Below are 23,529 nucleotides of genomic sequence, written 5' to 3' on the forward strand. Positions count from 1 at the left end.
AGTTCTGACTACATACTTTGTTATCACTAACACTGTGAATGAGACAATTATTCATGTAGTATTATCCAGTGGTCTGAGTATAAAGTGCAAATTAGTGATCACATGCTTTCAGGTGTTGTTGCTTATTGGTATACATTCTGTGAGGTCATAAGCATTGCATGTGATGTTTGACTTATGGTATTAATGGCTGTTGTGTGAGTTGTGGATTGCCAAGCTAACAAATAAAGGGTGAATTTAATTGGCGTTTAGGTTTTGTTTTGAAATCATATCTCCACTATGATTATGGTATGGTTTTTAACTGCCTTTCTGAGGTTTTTCAAATATAGTCTAAGGTGTTATAGCAAATCCTAACCATAACTTCACCTTAATTGTAGTCTTCTCTGTTCATTTGTATTTTTTTATATGACATAATACATCCAACCAATGTCTTTGAAATAATTCCCTTTCACTGCTGCCCACAGCCACCGACGTTGGGCCAGATCTTGCTCCTAGCCTGCCCCGGGCAACCAATCACCGCTGCGCACATACTTTGGCCATGTGCCGCAGGGGTTAACCATCATCCCGTCTTCAGTCAGGTCCCCCTGTCCCCAACCTGACACGAGTTGAACCCCCCCATTGTGCATGGATCAAGTAGGTCCGTCCGTCACTCTTTCTGTTCGCCATGTCACGAGTCACCACTTTTCACCGCAGCACTTTTCTCGCACTTTCTGTTTTACATACAGCGATTTGGGGCCAAAGAGCTGACTGCATGATACGAGTACATAAACACAAATACCAAACATTCCTGCACTTGTTATGACTGATTGGTATTTTCCAAATACGCAAGTGAAATCAAGGGCCGGAAGCAGGGCGCGATGATGAAATACATACATTGGGATGTCTCACACCTCAGGGAACTGTGGGAGTAATCAGGACAGCCAGCTCCTCACTCACAAGTGGATTAGGAAGGAAGGCTTTCAGAGTTTTCACAAATAAAGGAAACATAAAAAAATCCCTTTCCCTGGAAAGATCACAGGGTCATTAAGTAAACTTTTTCTTTAGGAAGGACACAAAGCCAGGCTTCTGGCACGAGCCTTGGATTTCCTTGAAGGGTACATATGCAGACGTCCATGACTGACTGCAGTATATGAAACTGTGCTTTTATCTTTCAGCCTCAAGGCTTGAAACCATTCAGCAATCCCACCTGTGGTCAGACTCCAAGTCCATTCACAAATTCAACTAATAATGTACATAACAGTGTTTTCATACATTCATTGCAGAGATGCCAGCAAGAAAGTATACCCATATTAAGTCATATTTTGAAGAGTTCTTAAAGGCTTTACTAGTGGAGTTGGATTTGAGCATACAAATCATCAAAACTATTTTCTGGGAATCTGAAGGAGGTTGGGGAAGAGATTCCTGCACCTAAACTGCCAGAAATGTGATGCTCCTGTCACCGTTCAAGAGAAATATACACCTTTCTGTAGCAAGAGGACAGATGCATAAATATCTATTTTTGTGTCACCCAAGGGCACACATTTCTACAGTGTAATTAAAGCAGAGTAAATTAAAGGAACTCTACAAAAGGTTGTGAATTTTTCTAATTTTTGGCTGAACAATTTGAATACTAAACGAAGGTTTTTTTAAGAACTATCACTAGCATAACAACGAAAAGGTGTTTAGGCATTTGTAAAAATGCTGAGCCAGCCTCATTACATTCGTGCCAGAAATAATTAAAAAGTACCTGAAGTGGGCTTAGACTTAGTTGAAGAATCTCACCCATTTCTTATTAAAAAGGTTGCCGTTGGAAACATAAGGGGGAATGGTACTATAGTTAGATACTACCTGCGTCCAGCAGCCATTGTTGTAATATGGTCAAGCTTTTCCAGCAAATTGTCTGGAAAGTTTACATTTAAAGAGGTTGCATTCATTGTCCATGCGCAAGTTGAAAGCAGTTCCGGTGGGTCATCTCTGATTCAGTTAACAGAATAAACCCAGTACATTTTTTTGCATTTGTAATTGTTAATAAACCATATTATAGAAAAGCGCTATCAAATTTGAAATGTAATCGCTTGACTTCACCTTTAGTTTGCTTTTACAATGCAGTCTGCCGCTTACGTCTTCCAGAAGCCCCTTCATGAAGTTGAGGGGCTGACTTAAAGTTGGGCAGTAATGAAAAAATCTCAGAATTCCAGAAGAAATGCTCAATCTAGAAGAATACCCAGTAGTTGAATTTTCTCTCCCAGTGGAATTATAAAATGGAAACATTTCCATTTACTCCCAAATACACATCAAGCCCTAAATGTATTATTTGCAAATCTATGGAAATGAAGAAAAGCTATTAAGATTTCATGTTACAATTTTTATGCAAAACTCTGTCATTATGCCTCATGGTGTGGTTGGCGGTTGCTCATGTAAAGATATCATGTTGCGGGAGCACCGGTACAATGCTAGCGGACAGAATGAGTGGCTCTTGTTTGTGGCCTTGTGTTTTTCGTGCTATTTTATCAGCCTAAAGTGCGTCTTTGTGCACTGTGTGCTGTAGAAATGGTGCAAAATGCCAGATTTTCATTTCATTTAAATGTTCTAAAATTTCAATCAATTACGCCATAGGAAATAACACAAATTTCGCAAACCCAAGTCCTCTCTACCCTGCATCTGACGAGATGGCATAGGATGGCGATGAATTGGCGCACCGAGCTATGCTAGTGTGGTGGTGTAAGATGACAAGGAATGGGACCTTCAGTCGGTGGTTAAAGCTAGCAAGGTTCAACTATTCAGTCACCAATTCACTAAATGCTGGGAGGCAAATCTGAGATGTTTGAGACGCAGCTAGTTTCCTTTTACCGCGAAAAGGAGCATCTTAGCACTTGCCACAGTGCCCTGTATACAAAATATTCCTCAATATCTCATACCTGCTTTGAGCATAAGAGCCCACTTAAATATGCCACTCGTGGTTCATGCATAAGCTGCCAGTAAATGTTCAGCTTTTTCTCTCCTTGATTTGCACGATTCTGCAGTGTGCCTATGTCTATTTGACACTAGCACGCAACAGACAGAAAGCAATATCAGTTGTTTACACAGCCATTTTTAATAAGGGACTTGTGTGCCTATCAGATAAAGAAAACTAGTGCATTATTTGCTAAGGAAGTGATCTAATTAAATGACCCCTTATCACTCGGCATTGTGTGCCTTATAGAGTAGCGGTGTTTGCCGTCTGAGTCATAAGGAGAAAAGCAACGCGGGCTGACTATGACCCTTGCAAATTCCCTTCTGGTGGTGCAAAATTTAATAGGGGAGGAGGGCCCAGAGACTTTTCAGAAGTTTAGAAATGTTCTGCTTGCAGAGTAGTTGCCATGCAGCTATTAGAATTATATACAAGTATGTCTGATCTGTCATGTTTGTCCTATCTAATTATTGGAAATTTATTTAGCTTGCTTTGTTCCATCTCTTTTTGAAAAGGATCCCCAAATCAATGGATCCGGGCAAGAGTTTGCCAGTTTCGTGGTTGCATGCAGTATCGGAAACCTTACTATTCGGGATCTCCAAGAAGAAGTCAGGATCACCATTAAGCACCTCAAAGCACAGGTGAGGTGAAATCCACCTACAACATATCTAAAGACACTATTACTGGAGCTACTTTAATATCAGTAAGCCTCTCTAAATAATGTCCAGAATGTATCTCATGAAAGTACATTAAATGCAACAGTCATGTGTCCTCCTGAGTCATACTCACATTTATGCCTTACACGTTTGAGAGTCTCCTGCTTTATCCACACATTCTTCAGTTTGTGTTGCATGATGGCTCATTTTAATGTTTTCCTTGAGTCAGGGATTTGCATATTCTCATGAGATTTTGACTAGTGCATGTTCCAGCTCGGAAGAGTTCTCTCTTCTCTCATCCCCAGCCAGTGCTTAATTTGAGCCAGTTGTTTCCGGTGCTCTGCACCAGCACTTAACTGTTAGCAACCGCTATAGTGATAGTCCACTACATGGTGGCGCTGTCTGAGATGAGCACAACAGCTGTGTTTATTAAGTGAAATGGCATTAAAAAGGGGTGTGGCCGGTACAGGTAAGAGCAGTGAGGTGGAGCCAAATCAGCAATGCAGAGGGCAAAAGGTAAGTGATTTCATGTATTTATTTCTCATATCCTGTCGTCTGTCAGCTTCCCCTCTGACCTGCCCCGCCTCACTGCTCTTACCTGTACCGACCGCGCCTGATTGAAAATGAATAATACTAGCCTCTCCCAACATTGTTTTGTGTGGCTTGAAATACTCCAAATTGTGACACTTGTAGGAGTGTGATGGTTAGGTGTTATGTTGGTACTGTCATTGGCAGCACTGCCTGGGCCAGCCGCGGCCCATGGAGGGAGTTACGATGGGGCAAGGAGGCGGGGAGGGGGAGGGGCAGGGTGGGGGGTGCTAAAAACCGGCATATGGGTAATTGCAGGTAAGTAAACAATTTAATTAATAAAACGAATTTCGTAGCGCGCACTGCATCACAAAATGCGTGCTACAAAATTCGTTTTATTAATTCAATTGTGTACTTACCTGCAATTATCCATATGCCGGTTTTTAGCACCCTGCCCCTCCCCCTCCCCGCCTCCCTGCCCCACCGTAACTCCCTCCACGGGCCGTGGCTGCCTGGGGCATTGCGTGGTGCAGGCTGCAGTGGCCTTCAGAGAAGGGCCCTGTCACTTTATTTATTTTTTACAAATTAAACACTGATCCCAGCTCTCCATTACATGACATTCTTTACAAGCCTCAACCCAGCAACCTTCCCCTCAGCAGTGTATCTCCCACCCTTGAAGCTAGAGCTGCACTCGCCCCCTTTTCACTTTATCTGTAAAACACCCATCGAGTACAGTGTTCCATTGTTTGTTGCTACTTCCATATAAGCTGACTTTGTCTTGGACAATTTACAGCAGTTATCGCCCTCTGCTGGAGGCAGAAACAACTGCGTACAATGAAAGATCATGACGAAAGTGTTGTCCAGCTCAATGGTTTTTCATTTCATGGCCTCAGGAAAAGGAAACCATGAGGCGTTGCTATCAGGCTTCAAAAATGTGACCCCAAGGTCTTTGGAAAGGCAGACCACACAGTGAATTCCTGTGAAGTTGAAAAAAATGCCTGCTCACTGCTTTGTGATTTTCCAAGTCTATAAACCTGTTCTCCTGTTCTTTTTTAACGGCTTCTCACCAGGTACCCTGGGCAGAGGTGACACACGTCCAAATCTGATAGCACCCTCACATTCAGATCCCTACGTCCTGCAAAAGCATCCGACAAAACTCACAGGGCCTCATTTACAAGGCCATTGCACAGCTGGTGCCTCACTGTTTTTGACACACCAGCGGCGCAGTGTGCCTGCCCATATTTACAAGGCCATGTAAAGTAACCCTGCGTGACTTTTCATGGCCTTGTAAATATGGACCCTTTTTACGCATTACTCTGCGTGAAAAAGGCATTCCATGGGTTTTTCTGTGGGTGTTCCCATGCAACATCCATGGAACATGACACCTTCAAAGATTTACAACGTTATGTAAACCTGGGAATGCGTCAGAATCCAAGGGAGGCGTAAGAGTGGTGCAACGCAGAGAAATAATTTTATTTCTTCTTGTTTTTTCCTCTTGCTCTGCGTGCTGCATAGAAAGAGGAAAATTCCTTTAATTATTGTTTTTGCGCAGGAAGGTGTCCCTTACTGCACAAAAACAATCACCCCCACAGGCACCCTTGCAACATGATGCAAGGGTGCTTACGCTGGCCCAATTGTGCCCCAGTGCAGGGGAAAGCACTCGGATGCATTGTATCGCTGTTAATATGACGCATTCCTGTGCTTTTAAAATGGCGCCGCTCAGTGCAGCAAGATGGCTTGCAGCATCGCGCCTCGCCATTTTTTCTTGCAAATGAGGCCCACAGAATCTAAGAAACACCAGTAGGGTGAACAAATGTAACTGGGTTTGTGCTTCCCATTTGTGATTGTTTTGATGCTGTTGTTTAGTTAAACTTGTGTGACCTTCACCCTTTTAAAAATGTGTTGCTTGAAGGTAAGCAGCAACAAGGCGCAGGATCCCTCGTAGACAAGAGCAGACTGCATCTGGCAGACATTGCTTCCTGAATAATTGGCAACAACTTCTACGAATGTGCACAGAGGGCATCTCGTAGCATTTCCTGCAGTGTCTGCGGCAAAATGCTCCCTGACCTGCGCGATAACCTCCAGCGCGCTCCCTGACGGAGCTGGAACAGCGACTCCGTTAATCAGCGGACCTGTCCTCTTAAGATCCTTGTGCGCAAACCAGCTTCCCATCTGAGAGAACAGTTTCTGAGCGGATTCTTCAAGGGTGTTTGTAGGGAACTCACTGTCCCAGAAGTGGAAGAGAGAGCATACATTTATAACACTCTATAACTGACCCCCGTCCTTAACCCCTTTGCCGCTCGTGGTATTTCCCCGCTGGGCGGGGGGCGCGTACAGCGCCCCAATGCTCATGACGAGGTCAGCTCGTCATGAGCCACGGCGCTCCGGTGCTCATGACGAGCTGAACTCGTCATGACCGCGCCCGTTCCAATGGAACGTTCAGCACAGCAGGGGAATCAGCTCAGTGTGCGAGCGTTCCACGGAACGGGCGCGGCCATGACGAGCTCGTCATGAGCACCGGAGCGCCGTCGCTCATGGCGAGCTGAGCTCGTCATGAGCATCCAAAAGGTTAAAAAGGATACAGCTCAAACACAGAGACGAGCCCAGTATCCCACAGCCACCCCTGCCTCACCATCATGTTAACTCGGTATGAGCCCAAGACGTGAACCCTGCACGAGGAGAGCGTAAGATTTGACGTAACACAGGAGGGGCGAAAATAAATGTATGGCTCAGAAAAGGTAAGATTAAAAGTAGAATGATTTACCATTTATTGCGCGTAAAGAAATAAGGTAATAACAGCCAGAGGAGGTGGAAAATAAACAACCATTCAATTGAACCTGGAATATAACAGCCTCTTATTAATAGTTTATTCTACAAGACCCGAGAGTTATCCTTGTAGAATTCTCAGTAGGGATTATTATTGAGGGCGTAGATGGACAGAACGTCTTATTATGAGTACCATTGAGTTGGGTAACAATAAACATCTGTTATTCAGCCCCAAGATACCCTTCTGGGTGAACGTGCACTTTACAAATACACATGTTGTATTATGTCATAATATTAGCCACTTCCTGCTTCCATTAGTCAGTCTGGCAACAACTGGAACTAGGACTGGCTTCAAAGAAAAAGCAGTTTGCACAAGTGAGCTCTTTATTTTGCTCATGCGTAATGTTTGTTGGTAACTTAAGAGGTGGTCTTTGGTGAAGCAGGCAAGTTGGACACTGAGGATAGAGTTTGGTATTCAGAAACAGTCTTTTGCGAGACAAGGGCATATATTAGTACCTGGGACAAAGTGCGGAAATCTGCTCAAGGAACTCTAAACGAACATCTATGGAAGGAGGTGCAACAACAAACCACTTCACCTGCTGCCAATTATCTCAAAAGCAGCCTGCACTATATGGGGCTGAACCAGCTCTGGGATACACCCACAAATACCAGCACGTTCAAAAAACTGGTCTGGAAGACGGTCAAATACTTGCCATGGACTGAGGATAAGGCATCTCTCTCGAAAAGGACACATGGGTGGATGACTCTGAACACCTATACGGCACCAGCTGCTCAAAATTATATTGATTTGGGCTATGCCAAAACCACAAAAATCTGATTTTGAAGCACAGACTTGACCTGTTACATTGTATACAGCATTTCACACCCCGGCTAAAGGAAAAAGGGGGCTCCACATGTCCCTTATGCGGCTCAGCGCCAGAAGATCTGTTGCACCTGCTGAGTACATGTAAAGAACTTTTACAAGAATGGAAACAACTTCTAAAATGCCATTTCAACCAGCGAGGGGTATGCACTAGAAGACAAGCAGTGTTTTTGCACCCAATGATCCACAACAAATCTGCTGCCTAGTAGCGCCAAGAAACCGTTTGGTGAACGCTGCGCTTTACAAATGTTTTAAATTCAAATTCAAATTAAATTCAAATTCAAATTAGTAAAGTTCCTGAGGACATGCGAAAAGAAAATGCCAACTCAATAATTACTAACCATTTTAGACAACAGGAACAAGTGCAACGCCAGCACGGAGGATACAAGATGAAGCTCCCTTCTATTTACTCTACTCTTGGCACTAAAGCACTTTATTAAAGTCTTAAGCACTCTTTGCACTTTATACTGAAGTATGGCACAAGCAGTGAAGGGAAGTTACGGACTGGAAATAAATACCTTCAACCTTTAAATAATATGTGCAAATTCAAAAAACAGTTTGGTTAGGAGAACTTCCATTCTCTCTGATTACAACACTGATTTAAAATGTTGTTAAATATATAATATAGGAACTATAACATTTTATATTATTACTATTATTAATCTTTATTTCCGCTCATTGAGGCCATAAAAGATACATAAAATCAAGTACATTTCACATTTCAATGAGGATAATTCACATGATGCTGGATTGGGTAATACTGGAGTACATAACATTTTATATGTATAAATGCTTTTAATTGATGATCGTATTTGTATTGCAACGGTTTTAATTAACTATGCAAATAAATTAAACTTGAAACAACCTTTGCACTCTGGTGGGAAGGTAGCTCCTGAAACCCCTGATTCGTCCCCACCAACTGCAGAGATGTTTGATATAAAGTTGTTAAGGGCAAGGCCTTATCTCGTGATGGCTCTAGCTCATACAGGAGCAATACGAGTTGTTTGGCTTTTTTGGTTAAATAGAATCTATAATCATATCGCCACCAAAAAATAATCTTGAATTGATACCATCTCCCTTGCAGAGACAATGAGCAATGCAGCTCAGCTTTATCCAAGGCTGGCATTGTTTTCCATGCACACGGAACAGAATCACAATTCAAACCTCATGTTTGGGTCAAAATAAACAAAGGGAGTCCCATCCACGTTAAAGATCACATCTGAAATATTGTAATGTGCTACTTTTAATTATAAGATTAAAATATTTCACATATGATTTGTAAAACATACCTTTATGAAAACCAAGGGGCCATTTGCATGTTAATGCTGCAAAACCAATGTATCCTTCAGCTATGCTAAATATTTAATGCATCGATATTAATGGGCGTGCCCAGCGCGAGAAAGTGAGTGACACCTCTGTGCCGTTGGTAAAAGGGAGGTAATGGACGCCCATCTGCCTCCAGAAAGGCCACTTGGGCATCCACTGGGCCGCTGGCAGCATCCGAACAACGCAGAGCTGTTCTAATCGGCCCCCTTTGCTGCTCAAAAAAGCAGCCCACAGCTGGAACTGGACACCTGCCCCCTGTGTTACCAATCAGAAGCTGGGTGATGCAGCAGACTTTGACAAGAATGAACACTCGTAGTGTAGTGAGTTTAGGTATTTGAGGGTTTGGGGAGGTTCTGTCAAAACGTCTTCAGTCTATTAATTAGTCAGGAAGCAGAATGAAGGGTGCTCTTCAAGTGATGTCAGATGTGATTTTGTGATTAATTGATGCCATTGAGTAGGTGGGGGGAAATTATATGTGTCCAAGCCTGTTCAGCTTTTTTGAAATCTGCTTCAGAGACAAAAGCCTTTTCTTTATAGAGCAAGATGAGTTGGTCGGACGGCTTGATGACGGGTGATGCTACGTCTTACTAGCATGTAGTTGAGGAACAATTAAATACCTCCATGAATTTAAGCTGGCACATCTTGCTTAAGGGAGGTAGAAAAGTCCAGGAAGATACATTGTCAGAAGTAATTGATTTTGATTTCTCTTTTACAGGAAAACCCAAAGCCATCGTGCGTTTTCTGGGATATGACAAAAAATAGTAAGTTTAGAAATTCAATGTCTCTGAAATTAAATCATTTCAAAAAGGGGGTGGTGATGGACAGAGTATCTGAGTTAATCAGAACACTCCTACCCAGTCAACAGATCAGGGCTTGATCCATCACCGTTTTTTAGCTCACTGCACCATCCCAGCTCAGAACCTGGCTATATGCAAATTAGTCTGTCCCTGGCCCAGTGCATCATGGGAACAGGGCAGACCAAACTACCAAGCCAATTCTTCACTGGAATTTTGTCCACCATAAGCGTGGAAGGGTATACTCAGATGTGAGTCCCTTGCTCATTGCACCATCAGGATTCAAGCAAGCCGGGCCGACGACGCCTGAAATGGCAGAAACCGGTCCCCGGAAGCTTGTTTCCTTCCCAGTATAAGAATTGGCTTGGTAGTTTGGTTTGCCCTGTTCCCATCATGCACTGGGACAGGAACAGACTAATTTGCATATAGCCAAGTTCTGAGCTGGGATGGTGCAGTGAGCTAAAAAACGGTGATGGATCAAGCCCTGATCTTTGGACTGGGTAAGAGTGGTCTGCTTAATTCAGGCACTCTGTTCATCACCACCCCCTTTTCTGAATCTGAAATTAAATCAGTCTCTATCACTTCTTCTCTCCACTTCCCCCGCCACTTCCCCTCCTTTCTTCTCCTTTTTTCTCCTCTCCTCGCCTTTCCTCTACCCTCCACTGCACTCCACTCCCCCGCCTCCCCTTTTCACTCTCCTCTCACTACGTTCAAATATATTCAAATATGGCAATGCCTTTAGGTAGAGTTAGTTTTGCCACAAGACTTCTGCAATTCCTACTCCAGACACCTTGAGGAAAGACGATGGAGGTTGACTAAATCCACTTTTCTGTACATTTCCTAAACACAATCACCCCCTCCTTCCCACAGATTACAGTGGTGGGTGGAATTCGACGGGTTGCAGCGTGCTCTATGCGGAATCCAGTGCAGACGAGACTGTGTGCCTATGCAATCACCTCACACACTTTGGGGTACTGATGGTAAGTGGTGAAATTCAATCACTGTTGTAGCCTTTGCCGATTGTCAAACATTGAGAGATAACATCAAAGGCTTGGAATCTGTTCCCTTTGCTTGAGAAAATGTAAAAATATTAATACAGCACCAGACAGTATTAACTCTTACTTTTTCTGGAGAAGATCTTGGATAAGGTAAGAGAAGAGTAATCATTATACAGTGACCTTCAGTGTAAACAATAATAAGGCGAGTGCAAGTCGTGGTCTCACATTGAAGTCAAGGTAATCTAATCCTTATTACCAATATCTGTATCTCCAGTGTCTGAAGGCAATGGCTCTTACAACCTTATTCTTTGGTTTTGGGATACATTAACCCAAATACTATTTAATGAGACTCATTCATGTTATATATCTTTTATACAAGTTTGATTCATTTTATAGGAAATATGTTTAAATTATCAGTGCTAACCTGAAAGCCTTCTATGACTTCCAAATATTTAACTGCTTAACTTCAACTAGTAGATTTGAATGTACATGATACTTAGAAATAGAAATCTTCTGTATCTTTCGCATAAGATTAGCTTAGCATTTTTGATTTTGTACCAACACGATTTTCTCAAAAGAATGAAACTTTCACAAATTTTCTTTATTTTATTTTTCTGACCTAATTTTCTGGCTTACATTTGTTTTGCACCCATCATGCGTCCTATATTCTGTTCAATGAGTATTTGTAATTTTAATAATATTACTGCTTACACAGTCTGCTTTAATATTTTATTGATGTGAAAAAGAGCCCAAATGTGATGAAAACCGCAATTTTAGAAAAGTCTTTATCAAGGCATAATCAGTGAACAGACGAAGCTATTATAAGTGGCATAGAATGCAAACTTGTTTCGACTGCTGACACAGCTGCACAGCTTTCTTCAGGCTATCAATCCTTTTTTGCAAGGAATATAAAAATGGCTGCATATCTTCATAGGCTAGTGTAACATCTGATGAACGTATAAAGCAAATTCAGAAATGCTTAAAAAATGTAAACCCCCAAATAGAATCTAAAAGAGACATAGGTACATGCGAGAGAAACTGATAAACAGGGCAGGGATTGGAAATTTGTGGCATAGCATTTTCAACAATTTTTATCTATTGTGCGATAGAGATCGCAAGTCTCTCCATATACAGATTACTCATGTCTGATCCGAGATGTCAGACTGAGGTTCGGGGGACAGTAGAATGGGGAAGACTTAGTGCTGGTGCCCTGCTACCTGCCACCAGTCTTGCAATCAAAGGATCTGGATTAATTGGGGAACTGGATAGTGGGGTTTCCAGGAACTCTCCTTCTTGTCGGAGGAGTTCTAAACCTAATGGCAAGAGCTGACAGCTATGGGGAGAGGCCTGGTCAGACCACTGCCTTTCCACATTTCTAGAGGCTTTGGGGCTGGTTGACCTATGAAGAGAGGAACACCCATGAGCCTGTCAGTACTTGCATGCAGCTAGTATGATGCGCTTTGTGTCCAGACTACCTACTGGTACCGAGTACCCAGCGGGGACAATTTGTTCGCATGGTCTTTCTGCCTAGGGGCATTTCTGATCACTCTTCCATTGTTACTTACCTGACTACCACTACCCCATGACTGAAGAAAGAACTGACAGATTAGAACACTTGTAAGCTTGTGACCGAGGCTATGACAAAGTACTTTTCAGGCAACAATGGGACGGTAGCCTCTGAGGTGATACTCTGGCAGTCCTAAGGGGTCAAATAATTGCACACATGTCTGGGGAAAAAAAGGTGAGACACTGGAAATTGAGAAAGATGGAAGCCCAATTGAATACCTTGGAAGAGGAATGTGTGGATGCCCCCTCCCCGGGTCTCGCCCATAAAATTGAGAGGCAGAGGGCATATCTGCAAGCACATACTTAACAGGAGGTGAGGGCACAGTTCCAGACCCAGCAGGGTAGGTTAAATGAAATGGGAAACAAGACGGGGAAGCTCCTGGCCTGGTTGTCACGTAATGAGGAGAGCCACCTTGGGTGTCTGAAGCCAGGTCCTCCACAGGAGATGTGGCTGGGGTGTGGCCATCGCACAAGCTTTTGCCTCTTATTTGGGGGATCTGTAATGGACCTGGGCCAAGAGGGAATGAGAAGTCATGAGGGGCTACATGGCGGACTTCCCAACCCCTAGATTGTGGAGAGAGGCAAGTGAAGATCTTGAAGGCCCTAGGCCAAAAGAAAGGGTGGAAGTCTTCCCTCTGAATTCTTCAAGTGTGTCCGATCACGCATGGAACGCTCAATGCGGGATATGTCTTACAAAGCCCGGCAGAATGGGACCCACCTGTGTGTTGCGACTCTCCTGAGGGATCTGAGGAAGACAACAATAGTGATGATCCATAAACCTGAGAACACTCCCCCTCCCCCCCCCCAAGGAGTACATCTCATGTATGCCAATATCCCTGCTCAACCTTGAGGCTAAGGCCCTGATGAAAGCCTGGTAAATCTCCTGATGCAAGTGACAGACTCCCTCATATTCCCCAACCACTCAAGATTTATGCCCCACTAGGCGATGACACTACCTACGACGATTGGCGGGATGCCTCGTCCATAGGAACAGAATAGCTGAACCCAGCCATTCTCCAAGCCCTCGACACAGAGAAGTCATTCAACTCCCTCGAATGGCCCTACATGTGGGTGATTTCGTAAACTATGGGCTTCGGCCTGAATTTTCTTGCCTTGGTGCGGATCCTGTATACGGCACCAATTGCCAGGATAAAGGTCAATGATACAGTCCCAGTGGAATTCAAGTAAGTCTTTTGGCTTGGTCAAGTTTCAAGTGTAAGAAACCACGTTAAAATAATCCTTTTGTACTGAAATGCAACCCTCAAAAATAATAATTCTGTGTAAGTGCACTTACTACTGTGAATATAACATATACACTGTGAGCAATAATCATTGGTAATATTATGAAATCAATAAAGCATTTAAAATTAGCAAAACATGTTTGTGTATGTTTCTATAAACTTTCTTGTTTTTTTATATATATATATATTTTTATTGGTATATTTCAACATCTAAAAATGCAATTAAAAAAGCAGCCCTAGAGAGTATCATATTTTCTGTTACGTTGTGTGCAACCATAAACTTGACGCATAGAAGGCGCTTCAAGTCATGTAACTCATTTAACAATTGTCAGGCCTTTTAGACCACAACAACTGCAACCATAAACACAACCCAGTGAATATTTAAGTGTCGGTTCTTCCTCTGCTCTGGGGAAAGCCATTTAGCTTTTTCTTTTCTTTTCTTTTTTTTATTGCTAAGGGGGTTGCTTGGTCCCACTCAAGCACCCCCCATGCCACCTAGGATAGAGGCAGCCAAGGGAGCCCACCCCTAGCTGCCCCTGCCGGCTCCCCACATGGGCAGCTTCTCCCTTGTTGCCCGTGGAAGCCAGCACCTCTTCTCCCCTGCCTGCATCTATGGGCAGAGATCATCTTGTGTGCAGACGGCCACAGACACTGGCACGGGGAGCGGGGAAGGCCCACCACTACTCGGGGGTGGCACAACAACGCTCCCCCTGATCTCATCTGCTTTGGGGCAGAAATGGGGCCCTGGTCCCCTTTTTCCCTTTTTCAATAAGAAAGGCCTGGGGGATGGGGTCCCGGGCCAGGAGAGTCCAGGGAGAGGGACCCACGCATGCCCCCATACTGGCAAAAATGTAATGCCGACCCCCTAGTTCTGGCCTATTTAGGTGGTAAGAAGTGAACTGGAAGCGCAACCCCATGAGCTTCGTTGCTGAACAAAATGTCAAAGGTCGCCAAACTCGTCCCGTGGGGCTGATTTCGACGATCATGGGTTAATTTTGCTCCTGGTAGCGAGCGCTCTGCACCAGGGGTAGTTGCAGCAGATCTCATCACCTACAAAGTGGTGCAGTCCTCAAAGAGGTGGTTGTCCTGGTCCCCTACGCCAGCCTTCCTCCTGGTCTTTGTCTCTGGGTGCAGTAGTCCAGGGCTTTCTCCCCACTGGTCTTCAGGGGGTGTAGGGGGCTAGCCTCACTGGCCCTTGGGAGACTCACTCATCCTAGAGTCAACTGGGAAGAGTCCTTAGTCCTTTCTAGGCATCGGGGGTTCCTACTTCCATGGCTGTCCCAGGATCCAGCAGTGAAGCACATAAAAATCATCAGGCAAGAGAGAGTCTTCCCCTTGTGCAAGAGATTTTAAAGGGCGATGAAGGTTCTAGAAGTCAGGATCCCATGGGGAATTCTAGGGTTCCACCTCGCCTTTCAATCCCCGTTCTAACCCTCCTGTACAGCATGCCGGGACAGGTCAAAATGGCGTCATCCAGTAATCACTGGTTACATGTGCTCCCGGGGTCTCAGAGAGGCATACATATTATGCCTGCGCACCTTGCAGGGCAGGACGTAACCAGACTCAAGTGTGGATTGAGGGAACAACTCATCATGACTGGTTACTCCACTTATGTGAGAGGGGCGCTCACTAGAATTGATATGGACGGTAAATGGGTCGTAGTGGCAGGCAAGATTGATGGGCAGGAGATTCTCCTGGGTAGCATATATTCTCTGAATCACAACTAGCTTGAATATTTAGACTCTCTCTCACAGCAACTAGGGAATTTCTCAAACAGCCTTCTACTGTTGAGTGGGGATTATAACTATGTCATCAATGTGGGACTAGACCACTTCACTCAGCAGGTGAAGAGGGCATAATATATTCGGGTTGCTAAATGGTTTTCCACCTGGGTATGTAGCTCGGAAATGGTGGATGTCTGGAGGCAGCATAACAGGGACACCAAAGACTGTTCATGTTATTCTACCATGCACAATGTCCATGTAAGTCCTGATAGGGTTTTATGCTCAAGACAAGTTGGCCCGTCATTGACAAGCGCAGAATATCTTAGAGAACAATCTCAGATCATAACCCCCTCATATTCATATGCAGGGTGGGACGAGCCTCTCCTCCGATGCCCGCCTGGAAGCTGCAGCCCAATTTCTTGACTGACTCACTCTTCCGAGAATCACTTTGTCGACCCCCTCTTAGTACTTCGTTCTGAACTAATGAACAACATCATCAGGCCTTATCGTTTGCGAGTCTTTGAGGTGGTAATAGAGGTCATTCCCTCGGTAAGACTGTAGGAATTCAGCAGGAACTGGATAAAGAGCTGATGCGACTGGACAAGACTATACATGAGTTAGAACTGGAGTCAATTGACATCGAAAGGCCTAATAAAGACTAGCTGATAGCAAAGCTGACTACACAAAAATTATTGAGAGGTTAGATGACACCACTAAAGGGAGTATAGAACCAGAGTGCATTAAGAAGAGGGCAAACCAGGGAGGGTGTAGGTGAGGTTGGCTTGGCAGGAGTAGTGAGGCCCTCCGATATTTATCATCCAGGTTCCTGATGGCACCAGGGAATATGACCAGGACCGCATTGATGATGTCTTCCTTGATTACTATAAGAACTGTCTGGACCATAAGCAAAGGCTTCCCGGGAGGAAGCTGAAGCCTTTCTTGATGGGGCCATGCTCCGAAAAGTGAGCCAAGGCAATAGGAAAAAATTGGGGGCCTAATTACCCAGAACGAAATACGAGGGGCCATAAGAGAAAGGAAAACTACCAGGGCTGGACAGATTACTGGCTAAATTCTATCGAACATACTCTACTCTCCATGCTCCACAGCTGGCCAAAGATGCTGCGTCCTTAGAAAAGGGAGCGCTCCTAGGGACAACACGGGAGGCTTTGGGCGTACCCCTGCCTAAGCCGGGTAAATCCAGGGAGACTGCAAGCACCTATACAACCACTGTCCATGCTGAACCTTGCTTTTCAAATATCCAGCAAGATGTTGTCAACATGCCTGTACCCTTACATGATGACAGTGATTTATAGTGATCAGAACATATTTATACTGATGCAGAATACTTCGCATAACCTACGGAGACTCTACCAGGTATTAGACGAAACCGGTTTTTAAACATATGCAGCAGTAATCTGGGCCTTCAATTATGGGACCCTAAAGAAGCTAGCTCCACACAACACGACATCCTGCACTTACTCTTGACGATAGGGAGTGGTAAACACTTCATTACAATGCTATATAAGGCACTCAATGATAAGGTACGAAAACACCAGCTTAAAGCCGAACTAAAATGGCAGGCAGACCTGGTGCACAATATGATGAATAAGGAATGGGATTGGATCTTACAATGCGCACAACAAGTGTCCCAGAGCACTCGGCTGAAGTTTACAAAGTTTAATTCTCTCCATCAAACCGATCTTACAGCCAAGAAAATTGGCGGTATTTATAGCGTGGAGCCTAGACACTGCCCCAAATGCTCGTCTCAAATGTAGCTGGAGTGCAAAAAACACACTGATTGGTCTAAGGCCTTTCCTTTGCATATGGGCTCTAGGCTCTGTCAAGGTGGTTTGCATGAACTGAAATGAAAGTTCTGATGGGTAAATACACCACATTTCAAACATGATCATTATTTTTCAGTTTTCTAGTGTGTACTCTCTTGCATGCAGCCTTCTATGTGGGTCGTGCATGCAGTGATGGCGGAGGTCTTGATGACGGATGGGGACAGGCCTTGAGAGAGTTCAGATTGTAACTGCTTGCATATGTTCTTGTAACCCACTACAAAAGGTGGCTTTCTCAGGACCTCGGTCTGTTTTCTCATAAAAAGCTCTTGGACCAGAGGCTCACTTTTACGTTCTGCAGTGGTTTCACATAGACTTTTTTTTCAAAAAGCGATTTGACCCTGCATTCTTGCACTTTAAGCAAATGAAACAGGAGACTTTGTTCGAAGTTAAAATATATTCCGATAAATGTGGTAATTAAAGTAAGTACTTTTAAATATCAAAACTTAATAACTACACCTTCCTTTGGACTTATGGACAATATCGCCTCTGCCTCCTCCCAAGTTTAAGTAAGAATTCCTAAAAAGGGGATGAGAAAGTTGAATAATCCGAGGAAGAAACTAATGCTTGTGTTTCAGTGGTTCACCCAATGCATGCACAACAATGCTCATTTCCTGTCAATGGCGGATTTTCTAAAGAAGAGATAGTATAAAAATCTCAAGATTTCTTTCTTTAAGGCAACGAGAACAACTGTAAACTGCACTGAGATATAGTCCAACTCACCACAGGGCCAATGTTTTGAGAGAAGCGTAAGACGAACGATGTGAAGTGTATAAAGTAATTCCCCTCCTTCTGTTTTCTTTCCCCAGCTAAATTTTTTCTCTCACCCATTCTTTGCTCTGACTCATAGGTGTCTCTTTATGATGATCTAACCATTTTATTTCTCTCATCCACTGTCTAGACTAAGCTGTAGTACTTCTGCTGTTCTTTTTCCACAGTGTTTGCTCTTTCCCACTGGTGTATGTGATCTCTGACCACCACTTGGTTGCCTTCCCTCTCCAGAGTGGTCTCCTCCACCATTTGACCCACGTTCAATCTAGTTGCCGCCTCTTGACTCTGTGCCCATTTGCTGATCAGTACAGAAAGTTGGGTGTTGGAACAGGGTGGCATGCTTTGTCCATAAGTGCCGGGCAGTGCAGCAATGCTCTGATGTTGCACTCTTATGTCGATACCGGCCAGGGGCAGAGTTTTTATGCAGAGGACTGTGTGCTGTCCCTTTCCCTATCATGTTCTTGTTTTCTCTCTTGTTAGTATCCCAAATGGGAAGAAGACCTCAGTGGTGTGGTCTCACTGTAAAGGTCTATGCTATCAGCATAACACCTACTGATGCCGTTTTTACATGTAGACGCTACTGTGATTTATTTGTAAAAGACTATGGGGCATATTATCAAGGGGGGGCGATAGGCACTTTTCCCCAGTTTAGCGGCGAAAATTCTATCGCCTCATTATCAAGCTGTTGCTAACAGCAGTTAGCGACAGCTTGAAGGCGATATCTAGCGGTTTGTGGCCCGCTTTGCATGTCAGCGATATTTATCGCTAATGACATGCAAAGTGAGCGTACCCAAACCGTTAGCGACTGAAAGCAGTCGAAAACATTGCTATCGCCTATTCACAAGGCTGGCGTAGCGATGGAAATATTCCCGCTATCGCCAAAAACTAACGCCTGCTCAGACCAGTTCTTACCAATGTTATCCAATGGGAGGTGGATAACATGGCTAAGAGCATTTCGTCGCTAATGCGAGAAAATCGCTATATTCCCAGCGATATTCTCGCATTACGTCGCTATCACTGGATATTTTAGCGCAATGGAGAAAAACTTTGCTAATAGCATGTTTTCTCCGCTAAAATATCCAGCGATAGGCAGCGATAAAATAAAAGTCGCTAAGCGCATTTAGTGATAAATTTCGCTAGTTGTTGGTAATATGCCCCTAAGTGCTGGGGCCATATGTGTTGCTGCAAAAGGCACCATCGAAGGCTATGGCGCTGAATACTAAGAGCACAGTCTTTATTTCACCTCATGCAGTTTTAATCCACCACCAAACTCTCCCTGCCGCTTTATCACTTTCTTACAGGTTACTTCTCATGGCGCTCTCTCCCTTTCTCACTATTTTTCTGTCTTCCTCTTCCTCCTTCTTCCCGCTTTTGTGTGTTTCTCTTGCTTGCTCCGGATCAAAGAGGAAAAATGATGCCCCACCTGCAAGCACCGCCGCAAATTAAGCACTGTTGTCACTACAGGAGTAACTCTCATAACTCTTTCTAAGGGGAAAGAGTTAACTGGGGTGGCTGGATTGTCTTGTATCTACTTTGGTGAGAATTTCTAGAGATACTTTAGAAGGAATGTATGTATCTGAAACTGTGCTGTTGAGTCGAAACATATCAGTTTAAAGAAACATTTGGCAAATGAATGGTTGTTACTCAAGGAGATCGTGTGTTGCTGGGGGAAGGTTAATCAGTATGTCTACTACACAGTGTAGAAAGGCCACTGAAGGCCAGCTAGCTTTTTTTGGTGTTGATCGACCGAAACGTATCTCTCTGTCGCTCCCAGCGAAGAAGTATGTCCTTGTTAATTACAGATGATAGAAATGTTAAGAAACCTAACTTGAGCAATTTGTGTTTGTGGAACATTTTGGCTTAAGATCTGGTGTGATCGCTCTTGTTCCTGCTTTTTCCAATTTAGGACCTCCAGAGGACGAGTACACAAATTGACGCGGTCAACAACAAAGTCCTTACCTTCATCTCCTACATAGGGTGTGGAATATCTGCTATTTGCTCAGCTGCTACTTTACTCACCTACATTGCATTTGAGTAAGTACGTTTGACCCTTTTTGAATTATCTATAGCAACCCATTAGACAAGGAAAGTGTGTGCGCCAGATTTAGTACGTGCTGTCTTCTGGTGATGGCACGTCGAGTAATCTGCAGTAACTCCGTCCCCCAGAGCTACTGATACTGACACTTGATGGGTACCTCCAAGGGATGAAGTTATAGGCGGGACCTTAAAGGTTTCCTTAGAAATAAGGAACTACCGGAGGTATTTTTAATTACAGCCCTGAATCCCCACTGTAAAACCTCATTTTCCCCAAATACTTCACCCGGAGTCCCTGGATGAAAACCACAGATCCAACGAGTGACCACAGATCTTGTAATTCCTCATTCTGTTGCTAACTCCCATTCACAGCCAAACTGGGATTACTGTAGACCTCGGAATGAAACCCTGAGTCTGACTTGTAGGGTATAGGGGTATAATCTACAGCTCCCCCTCTCTGCCGGCATATAATATTCTCCTCACCTCTTGACCCCACAAAAGCAAGTTGTCAAAGTTTAGAAGCACCCTATGCCGCTGCATAGCAAGGGAGCCATAGTTGCAAATACATGCAAGGAAATTAGGTCCCTGTTGGTAAGGTGATAACATGCAGCCACAAATTTGGATACAGTTTACCTGTACAATCCAGGGCTGTGGTGTCATTGCACCTACTGCACTAATGATAGCTGTGGCCTCTGAGGCTGGGCTGATGTAGTACCCCCTATATACAAAGTGACTTAGCATAAAAAAATGAGGTCAAGACATTTGCATGGCCTGCCATATGTTTTTAAGACTGCCATGCACTACACGTTAACATACATGCCCATATACACTAGTTGGCTGACACAATTATTCATTGCAGCCCGTTTACATGGATAAGGAAAATACAATCAGGATTTATATTACTGATATGAATTAAGAATGTCAAATAGTATCATGACCCTTGTAACATTACGGGAAGTATGGTAAGGTTAATCCTCCCTTCTTCCCATATATATGGTCCCACTCCCTGCATCACATTCCACCAGAGTAGGTAGAACCTGTATTTAAAAAAAGGATTGAGATGGTGAGAAATTAGAGAGAAAGTGACACTCATTTCCAGCAGGGTGATTGTGAGAAAAACTGGACTGAACTCTTTGAGGTACTGGATGGCACATCATTGCAGAGGCACCATAGTACTCACTGTTAAGTGAGGAAACAGAAGACAGTGATTATCGGATAACAGGTAAGTATTATGGAATAACTTTGATGCACTTTACCCAGTGTGAGAGGTGGCATTGCTTTAACTAGCCCTAGTCAAACCTGGAATCTTGCCCAAGAACCTAAGATGACTTGCACACTACTCTACGGGAAAGTAGGATTGTAGTTGGCAGACCAAGAAGGGGAAATCTGAAGGTAAGTCCAAAAAGCAGGTTATTAGTCCCCAAAACCAAATCACAGGAGATAATGAGAGCAGGTTCAAAAACGATATCTGCATCAGATACGAAGGTTCTTCCAAAACATAAATAAGGGTCAGTGCAAGAAATAGGGAGAAGGGAAACCAATGGAACCAATATGGGGGAAAACATCAAAGGTGAGGAAATGGAATTATTGGTGCGAATTAAAGCGTTAAGCGGAAGAGTCAAAACAACTGATGTTTCCAGATATGGTCTTCTGGGTCCACTAACACTTTCCAAGGCTCTGACCTTTATGATGTCGAAGTCAACTGCACGTCTACTGGTGGCTGAGTCAGAACGTTTTAGACCCCACCCTGGATGGTATTGTCCGTCATGACTGTTCTGCATCGCCTTCTCGTGGTGCATCTCCTGACTCTCTTAAATGGTATCTTACCCTGGAACCTGACAGACACAGAGGCAACAAAACCACAAAGGGAAGAAAAATGCTCACCTGAGCCTCAAATAAATTTGTCGTTCATTGAAAATACTTTTCTGCTTAATTTAGTAACCTGCTTTAAGATAAATCATGTGTTGTTATTGTCACCCAAAGCGTATAGGGCATTGCCAAAATACTGAAGCACGTATCTAGTGATTGGTAAAATTCCATAATGTTTCCCTTTTGTAATATGTGTGATTTTCTTGAAAACTATATGAAACTCTCTGCATTACATAAAATGAATTTGGCAGGTATTACATGTGAAGATTGAACGAGACGGCCTTCCTTGTGTACACAATTCAAACAAGACGTTTGTATGAGACAGTGTCTTGTTCAAGTGGAAAATACTTTGCCACCTTGGCAAGCATGCATGCATCACACATGCCAAGAGGAAAATACAAGGAAAGAATATTTCTCCTAGTTATACCAGCCTCAGGGAGGCACAAGATTTTGGAGCAAATCTATACCTACAATCCTTTGTAGATATGGATTTGTATAAAAATCAATGGGTGGATGCACAGGAACACCCATGCACCATCCATTAAATACCCCTTGACGCAAAGTAAAGCTTGTCACCACATTGTTCTGTGTGGCGTTTCTTTGTGTTACACAAACCACCATTTGCATTTATTTGTAAATAGCGACCTGGATTTTGCGTCGGGTCTGCATTAAAAGATAATGCAAACTTGTTGCTAAATATTTTTAATTCTGGGCCTAATTGTTGAAATGTTATTTACAATAAATTGTGCTTGCATTTAATCTTTTAGTACTTTAACAGATTTATTATTAATGTATTTTTTTTATACTTTAAATTGTTTCAATAAGGGGTTATATTGTACATTTTATTTTGTTTTCATACTAGCAATAAATGACATTGTGAATGAATGCAAAGCCACTTTAAAGGCATCACAATTTTTTGCCATATTAGTATAATAACGTTTTTAAAATCAAATAATTCAGTACTGAAAGTGTTAGACTATTTTTGTTTAATATCCGTTTATTGTGTTTTAAATTAAAATCAAATAACTGAAAATTAACCTCAATAGGTGCATGATCTGAGATAAAGATCAAACACATCTGAATCAAAAATTTGCTTTGAGTAAGGGATATGTTAATCATAAAAGAATCATTTCAGGTATAAAGTATTATAGCCTGGAGAAAAGAAAGAACATTCGGAGTGGTCTTATTTAAGAAGTCTCCACATATCATTAGCTTTTCTGTTTATTATCACAGATTTAAATGCTGTATGAGATTAATATTTGCATGTAGGCTTTATATCAAATGAAGGGATCAAGAACATTTTTTAAATCACCACTAATGATAATTATTTTATTGGAGAAATGTATGATTTCAGTTTTGATGTCATTCGAAAAAGAAGTGTCTAGTTTTGTAAGACCATATATTAAAAATGGAAAACTTATTTATCAATAGTGACATCAAGTAGTATCCATCTTGCTTCAGTATCACACTCCTGTAATAAGATATCAACATCAATAGATTTATGAAAGAGAACTGCAACACCTCCTTTGAGATTTATAGCTGCAGAATAGGCAACATTACCTACCCAAGAACATTCACACATATGCACACTTAGGGTAGTGCACAT

At 43.1% G+C, this 23,529-nt stretch overlaps 1 protein-coding gene across 5 annotated transcripts in view; it reads left to right on the forward strand.

Moving 5' to 3' along the window:
• The window catches only part of ADGRG6 (adhesion G protein-coupled receptor G6), a 634,122-nt gene that overhangs the window by 503,421 nt on the left and 107,172 nt on the right, over positions 1–23,529 (forward strand). For all 5 annotated transcript variants that reach the window (XM_078648991.1, XM_078648988.1, XM_078648990.1 and 2 more), the window contains 4 exons: positions 3,442–3,567; positions 9,801–9,846; positions 10,750–10,859; positions 19,927–20,054. In XM_078648991.1, the coding sequence (XP_078505117.1) occupies positions 3,442–3,567; positions 9,801–9,846; positions 10,750–10,859; positions 19,927–20,054 (410 nt within the window). The remainder of the gene's footprint in view (positions 1–3,441; positions 3,568–9,800; positions 9,847–10,749; positions 10,860–19,926; positions 20,055–23,529) is intronic.

The sequence above is a fragment of the Lissotriton helveticus genome, chromosome 6, assembly GCF_964261635.1.
Source record: "Lissotriton helveticus chromosome 6, aLisHel1.1, whole genome shotgun sequence".
Lineage (NCBI taxonomy): Eukaryota > Metazoa > Chordata > Amphibia > Caudata > Salamandridae > Lissotriton > Lissotriton helveticus.